Source organism: Cebidichthys violaceus, unplaced genomic scaffold (genome assembly GCF_023349555.1).
Source record: "Cebidichthys violaceus isolate CVI_PGR_0920_01 unplaced genomic scaffold, fCebVio1.0.p SCAF_75, whole genome shotgun sequence".
NCBI lineage: Eukaryota > Metazoa > Chordata > Actinopteri > Perciformes > Stichaeidae > Cebidichthys > Cebidichthys violaceus.
In genome coordinates this window covers 637,996-646,155 of record NW_027176959.1, presented here as the reverse complement: position 1 = coordinate 646,155, position 8,160 = coordinate 637,996, and the positions used below count along the sequence as shown (strand labels likewise).

The window sequence follows — 8,160 nt, the reverse complement described above, 5'->3', positions numbered from 1 at the left end:
TTTCACAAAGCAGCAACCGGGACAGAGGTATGCGTGTGAAACGGACTTTAAAGCATCAAAAATATTATTTTCGCTCAAACATAAATAAATAAACACCCAGAAGCCAGGTCCTCTTTGGAATGTAGTAATTCTGAATTTTTATGAATGACTGCATTCATGTTTGGCCACGCCCCCACCCCCCTCCCCAGAAGCCTCAGTTCTCCCGTGTTGGAGCTTCAGGCCCCGCCCTCCTCCTCCCCTTCTTGTCGGAATACCTTGGCCGCGCGCCTGCCTCCTAATTGGTTGAAGGAAGGTCCGCGGTGGGCGTGGCCGCCATAAAAAGCACGGGGTTGATATAAAGCACAAGCCTCAAACTTTGATCGATGAAACTTTACAAGTGATGGGAGAGATTCGAGGACCGTCGTGCATGTCGGATTTAATCTCTGTGGACAAAAGCTATTGTTTCTGAGCTGGTGGAGGATTTATTTTTCTGTGATCAAAAGTTGTTTTTTTTTTTTTTTTTAACATCTTCTCTTCTTCTTTGGGAATCAGCTGACAGCATGGGGATACTGCTATTATTCGCCGTCTTGCAAGGGGTGGCAGTCGGCTTGGTAAGTGCATGCAGTTTGTTTTCTGTCACCGTTCTGCTCTATGTAAACACTGAGGAATACAGACTCACGTGCCCGCACTCTACCGCAACAGCAGCTCGAGCGGATTCATGGTCGAGCGAGATCCTGCCCACTGTTCAGCTGCACACGAGTGATAAATGACTTGCTATACACTTCATTTCTCCGTCCACGACTAAATGTTTGATTGTAATTTGTTGCAGAAGAAGTGGTAAGATTTGGTGGCTTCCAAAGTGGGGGTTCGGGGAACACTAAAGGTCCTTGAGGGATGTCTCAGGGGGTCCGAGGCAAAATAGAGTATCGGGCTCCGAAAACTGCAATATACAAACACGCCAATACAAGTCCTGCACTGAGAATGTCACTCAACTAAAAGTATTACTAGCAAAATGTACTACTCATACTGAATACAAAGTGAGTTTTGTACTATATTGTGATAAATTGATAAATGAATGTATCAAATATAATTTTGCAGTTGTTGTTGGTCATCAAATAATGCAAAATGCATCGTGTTTTATAAGAGCATCACACGTTTTGTATGTAAAATCGGTAATCTGTAAAGTATCTAGTAACTGAAGCTGTCAAATTAAATCAAGTGGAGTAAAAAGTACACTTGAGCAGTGTGTACTTTCAATCCACCTCTGCCTTCATCCACCTCCGAATCCACAGTTCAGACACTCACCAAAATCTAAATAAACCGATGAAATGTTTTGATTATTTCAAGGGGTTTCTTAACCCGAAAACAAAGTATATGCACATGAGCTTCCATCTCTCTGTAGTTCCCAAATTACACTGCGGTAATATTACCCAACAGTGATACGAATGGAGATAAAAATACACTTACGGCCGATATGAACTCGCTGCACACTATAAGTGTTGTGGGACTTTTAGTGAGGGGCTATTTAAAGTACCAGGTTAATGCCAACGACGTGACTCTTAAAAAATGGACAGCTATTGTCGTCGCATCGTGTAATGTCATATCAGCCACACGAGACCCACGGGAGCGAGCTGTAACGGCAGGCACACCGGGACCTGGCCTGGGTTCAGACAGTGGCACCAGAGTCAGGAAGGGATCCCTTTGGGTGATCTGACTGTGGACAGCCAGAATGGCAGCTCTCTGTGATCTATACCTGCTTGGAGTTGTTGGAGTGGCTCTGGTGTGTGTGTGTATGGCGAGAGAGGGGGTGAGAAACAAAAGATGGGAGCAGTGAATGTGTGTGTGTGGGGGGGGGGGGGGGGGGGGGTTGGGGGCAGAGAACGTACCTTTCATCCCCGCTCGCCCGGTGAATGCCAAGCGGAAGGCGACAGAGGGTCACAGATATCCCTGCGGGGTTCGGGACAGTGCTGGGTATTCAGCAAATCTTTAAGCCTCGCACACTTTGAGGAATTTCTGTGATCTGTGTAACATGAGTCAATCTATTGTCCTGCCCGGTTCCAGTGCTTCCTCGCGTGGAAAACATCGATGGTAACTAAAGTGCTCGCTATGTCCCCTCCTGTAGGTGACTGCCGGCTGCCCGGTGGTGTGCGAGTGTCCGTCGGGGCCCCCGTCCTGTCCCCCGGGGGTCAGCTCGGTACCGGACGGCTGCGGCTGCTGCAAGGTGTGCGCCGGTCAGCTCAACCAGGATTGCCACGAGGGACGGCCCTGCGACCACCACAAGGGCCTGGAGTGCAACTACGGCAACGATGTGGGCCGTACCCATGGCATCTGCAGGGGTGGGTAGCACAGGGGCGGTGGGAAAAGCTGAAAGAGAGAGGGGTGAGAGGTGAGGGAGGGTCAGAGGCAGGGGGAGCTTTTGGGTTTAGATCGGGCGTCGGGTTTGGGGTTTAGCTCGGGGTTGAGTGAGGGAATGTGTAACTTCAGGGTGGGGAAGCTGGCTTCCGAGCCAAGCGGTTGGGGTTTCTCTTTGATAGGGGGGCTTCGGGTTTGAAGCCTGTGCCACGTTTCAAAAAACCGAGCACCTTCACGAGCTGCGACTGAAACCCGGCCAACTCCGGGGATTTATATAAGCAGTTCAGTGTGTACGCAAACGGCACTGTGTTTTTTTTATGTGTGTTTATTTGGGGGTGTTTCTATATGAAGGGGGAGGTATCTGGGGGTGTTGCATGGGGAGTCCCACTCAGAAAGGCGAAGGGGCAGGACGTTGTAAACAAGTCGAAATTCCTTTCAGATCTAAGAATAGAGCTCGCTTCAGAAATCTGGAGATAGTGTGTCCCTCCTTCTCTCTTCTGAGCCACTTCCTGTTTGATCTTTCCTTCTTGTCACAAAAACACTTCATATCTGGAAAATCATGTTTGTTTTTTTTAACCAAACTGCCCGTCTTCTTCCTTTCCCCTCAGCAAAGGCGGAGGGCCGCTCGTGCGAATACAACGGGCGGATTTATCAAAACGGCGAGAATTTCCACGCGGGCTGCAAGCACCAGTGCACCTGCATCGACGGAGCGGTGGGCTGCGTGCCCCTCTGCCCCAGCCACGTGCCCCTGGCGTCGCCCTCCTGTCCCGCCCCACAGCTGGTCAAGGTGCCGGGCCAGTGCTGCCTCACCATCGACTGCCACAGGGGCACCACCGTCGTGCCCCCGGTGCACCGCCGACCCCATCCGCCGGCCTACCCGCCTTACCCCTTCATTCCCTACCCGGCCTACCCCTTCCCGAAGCCTTACCCGAAACCCTACCGGAAGCTGTACCCTTACAAACCCAAAAAGGAGAAGGACACCCTGGGCAACGAGCTGGTGGAGGTGGGGCGCAGGTGGGACAAGCCGCGTGGAAACAAGCACATGGCGGGTAAGAGAGAGGGTGCCGCCGTGTCGCCTCAGAGTGCTGTCTGTTTCCTCCACGCAGTAAAGCATCATGTTTACGTTTTAGCCGTTTTAGCCCCGTTGACGCACAAACGGCCTCACTGTGAGCCTTTTCCTCTGCATCTACGTGTGTGTGTGTGTGTGTGTGTGTGTGTGTGTGTGTGTGTGTGTGTGTGTCAGCATTTACGTGAGGCTTGTTTTCCACTGGCTCCTTGCACACCAGAGGTGCTCTCACACAGCACATACCTCTGTCACCCAGCTTTCCCCTCTCTGTAATCGCCCTCTCTATGCGTCAGTGTTGCCTGTTCAGTGAATGAGGCTAGTGTGCTTCGCATCTCCCGGACCTCTCCTTTCCCCTCTCTCTCCCACTGGCCCTTTCTCTCCCCCCCCGGCTTTACTTTTGCCAATCTCGCTCCTCTTTCTCCGTGGTTTCGCATCGCCCATTGTCCTCTCACACGTCCTCTGTTTCATCTCTCGTAGCCTGGAGGCAGGTGGGAGATCAGTGCGTGGTTCAGACTACTTCCTGGTCCCAGTGTTCTCGGAGCTGTGGGATGGGCATCTCCTCTCGTGTCACCAACGACAACGCCCGGTGTAAGCTGATCAAGGAGACGCGTCTGTGCAACATTCGGCCGTGCAGCTCCATGTCCATCCCAGTCAAGGTGAGGAATGTGTGTGGAGGCTTTTTAAGATTCTCGTAAAGGGATGGATAGATTCAGGAAAGGATTGCTCTTAAGGGGTCAGATTGGTATTAATATCGCGGCATGTATACAGACCCCCCGCCCCTGGATCCCCCCTCTGTTGCTGGAGCCCTTTCTGGTCCATTCGTTCTATTCACGGTTCTGTTGCTGTGTGGGGAAACGTCCTCAGCAGGGTGACGACGGAGCCCATTTCAGACCACGATTCCTTTGCTCAGGCTCCGTTCATGGTTGGCCCGCTGCTTGAACGATTAGTTCCACATTTTGGGAAACACTCGTATTCACTTTCTGGCGCTGGAGTCAGATGAGAAGATTGATTCCACTCTTAAATCTTGTATGCAGTCGGTTAGCTTAGCACAACAAATGGAAACGGGGGGGGGGGGGGGGGGGGGGACGGACTGCTAGGCCGGCTTTGTCCGGAAAGTCAGCCTACCGCCACCTCTGAAGAACTAAAGCAGTGTTAATTAAAACTGTATATTGTTTGTGTAAAAATTACATTTCTACATTTTACAAGGGGGTTCACGGCGCGGACCATTTCTTGGGCGGGGCCAGTGACTTCCGAGTCTCTGCTGGGTGCCTGTGTGCCTTTTTAGAAACCTAATTTATTTGCAAAAAGTTATTGTCAACTTGTTTCCAATGCAAGAAAAACTTAATTTACATAAATCCCAGAACTTTTCAGAGACGTGACAAAGAAATCTCCCCTCGTTTGTCTGTGGGGGTTTGGAGCTCGCCCACGCCGAACCTGCGACACCGCGGCTGTCAGCTGCACTCGCGGACTCTTTGCTATGTGATTTGAAGAGCGCTTGATTCGCCCACTCTGTTGCTCTCTCGCATTTCAATAACGCAACACCCTCAAAAACACTTTGCCTCTCGTCGTGAGGCTGATGGGTTGTTTACGCACCTGTTCCTCCCAATGTTTGCAGAGCTGCTGTGGGTGTTAATGTGCGTCAGTGTCAATCCTTAACTATTGCTGGCATGTTCCTCTCAGGCGCTTTGTTTTGTTTTTCCCTGTCTCTGTAATTAACTGCATTAACTTTTTGTTTTTCACGTCGAAGGGCTTGAGTGATGAGTCATTTCATTTTGCTGTGCGGTGTGGCGGTTTCACTGGAAAGCGACCTGCATCACAGCTGCACCGCAAAAGATTTTTAATTGCATGACTATAGGGACGGCACTGGTTACTTAGTCCACCACTCTGGTCCAGACTGAACAACTATGGATTGCCTTGAAACTTTTCTAAAGCACTAAAGACTGAATCCTCTCTTCTGTTCTCCCTCTGCAGAAAGGAAGGAAGTGCTCCCGCACCCACAAGGCCCCTGAGCCCCACCGCCTGTCCTACGCGGGCTGCAGGAGCACCCGCCTGTACAGGCCCAACTACTGCGGCGTGTGCAGGGACGGCCGCTGCTGCTCGCCGCGTCGCACGCGCACCGCCAGCGTGGCCTTCGCCTGCCCCGATGGCGAGCGCTTCAGCAGGTCCGTGATGTTCATCCAGTCCTGCAAGTGCAGCGACGAGTGCAACCACCTCAACGAGGCCGCCATGCCCCCTCAGCGGTGGCTCTACGGAGACACGCACAAGTTCATCGACTAGCGGTATCACCCCCACCTCCCACCCCGACCTACATTCCCTCACAATAAAACAAAAGACATCAACTTCCCCCATAGTAATCCCCATGATAGAATAGCTGTCCTTAGTGTATCTATAAGTAGACGCAAGCGAGGTGAACAAGTCGAATCGGCTTTTCTTTGAGATTATTACGGGAGGAACGTGGAGAAGAAGGAGGAGTCAGACGGGAGCAAAGTGACCAGCTCCTGCTTTAGTGTAGATAAAGAGTTGTTTGTGGCCTGGCCAGACTGCTACAGACTGTGACAAAACTTGGACGCAACCAGCCGCCATGTTGCTGCAGTGTCCCCTGAACTCTTGAGACTTTTGTCGGGGACGCTGGAGCAAGAGCTGACACACACACACACACACACACACACACACACACACACACACACACACACACACACACACACACACACACACACACTGGCATAACTGTTGGTGTTTCTCTTGTTGGGGGCGTTGATTCACATCACAGTCACCGAGCAACAGGTCCGACTGGCCAATAAGAGAGCTGGTCCGACGTTGCTTTGGAGCCAAATATGAAACGCGCTGGAATCATGCGTCCGTGCGCTCCCAACAACGCAGTATTGATAAACCAAATGAAGACTCTCGGAGAAGACTTGACAGCGAAAAACTGGGGTTGTGACGGCGAGAAAATGGAGGAGCATCTCAGATGTCTCTTCCAGGAGCGCAGCTTGTGTCTTTTTATGGTATTTATTCACTGGTATTTATTGTTGAGACGGACGCAATGACACACGGTGGCTTGCCACAAGGGAAGGGCGGAGCTGCTATGTTTGGAGCACCAGTGTGGCCGAACAGGAGGGGGGGGGGGGAGGAGATCTAAGAGAGGGACAAAACAGCTGAGAGCTGTCAGTCACGAGAGGACTCCCACAGATCCGAGGCTTGACCCCCCCCCCCCCCCCCCCCCCCCCCCCCCTCCCCAAGGGTTGCATTGGAGGTCACAGCGGTCAGAAAGCTGTATCTAATGATGGACGATGAAGGCCACGGTAGAAGAGGAGGTATGTACTCGGAAAAGACAGAGTTGAACCTGAAGGGTCGAAGCTTTGTACGCATTAGTGGGGAATATGTGAATAAGGTTGTTTACACAGCTGGACTCATCCCGTGCTTTGCCTCGGCGAGAAAGTGAGACATTTAGCAAGCACCAGAAGAACAAGCCTGGGATTCTGGCGCCGAGACGTCGACCGCCCGATCCTGCGCAAATTAGAATCCTGACTCTTGACGGCGACAGCGAGAGAAGATCAGCCACTCTCCGGTTTTGCTGTAAAAATAAAATTTGGAAACGGCGTGCGATGAGGTAAACGTGTAATTTGTGACTCGCGGTCAAAACCGCGGGGCTCTGGGCCTGTAATCGAGCAGCACGGCAAACAAAAAAAAAAAATCCACGCTTCATGTTTTATAGTGGCGTCTGCTCCTGAGGAATGCTGTCGAAGGCCGTGTTGTCAGTTGACGTCAACTGTCGGAGGCGGAGAGGAGCTTTACGGTCCCGCTGAGGACGGGGCCACAGCTACCGGACGTCAGCAAGAACCTATTCCTAAGGACAAGTTGGAGGGGAATTCTGTATTCTCTCATTTTTCTGCCAAAGTCCTTTTACTATGACTGAACAGCCTAAAAAAAAAAAAAAAATGACTGACTGTAATGTGGTCACTCAACTGGGACTCGTGTTCAAGTTCGCGCACCTTACGACAGCCTGGATTCAAGACCTTTCGATCTCATGGAAAGGTTACACAGAGGGACTGATTTTCATCTGTACTGAATAAACATTTCAAATGGGTAGTTCTACATCATCTGTCATTTCAAAGATGTTTCGTCTTGTGGCTAAGACGTTCTTTTTCAGTTTGCTGTGAAACTGGAAAATATTTGCATTTTCTACTCTCTTGGCTTTATTAGGCTTTTTAAGCCTAAACCATACATGCGATTGTAATTGTTGGCCATGTTGTCATTGCTACTTGCCTTTGTAGATGCTGTGGTTTTGGTACTGTATGTCTAGTTTTGTTAAAGGACACTTATAGAGCAGCTATGTACAGATGCATCGTTACCTTCTTTGTAGTTCCATCTGCTGTATAAGGGCCAAACCTTTTACAGCGTTATACTGAAGTAGTCCATGTCTAGTTTAGCACTGAACAAAGCGGGGTTCAGATCCTTTGAGCGTTAGGTGCCAATTTGAAAGCATGATGATTGTATGTCTAGTGTACTTTTAACACCATCTGCAATAAAGTCATGCTTTTTACGGTCTAATTAAAAGAAAAACGTGTCGAAGCGTTCCTCATGAATATTTGTTGGAAACTGGTCGTCTAGCACGCGCTGGATTTTGAAGAGTTTCAATGAGTTCATCATTTTGCATTTTTAATAAAGACATTTCCCCTCACACACACACACACACACACACACACACTGTTGAACACCAACAGCTTTGAGACTGTACTTTGGTACATCAAGTGTTTTGAGCT

At 50.3% G+C, this 8,160-nt stretch overlaps 1 protein-coding gene across 1 annotated transcript; it reads left to right on the top strand.

Annotated features, from left to right (window-relative positions):
- Positions 1 to 376: 376 nt before the first annotated feature.
- Positions 377 to 7,964, top strand: si:ch211-106h11.3 (CCN family member 1). Its single transcript, XM_068737006.1, has 5 exons — positions 377 to 590; positions 2,102 to 2,315; positions 2,940 to 3,380; positions 3,875 to 4,053; positions 5,369 to 7,964. Exons 1-5 carry the CDS (start codon positions 540 to 542, stop codon positions 5,672 to 5,674), a joined length of 1,191 nt encoding a protein of 396 aa, XP_068593107.1. The 5' UTR covers positions 377 to 539; the 3' UTR covers positions 5,675 to 7,964.
- The last annotated feature ends 196 nt before the right edge of the window (positions 7,965 to 8,160 follow it).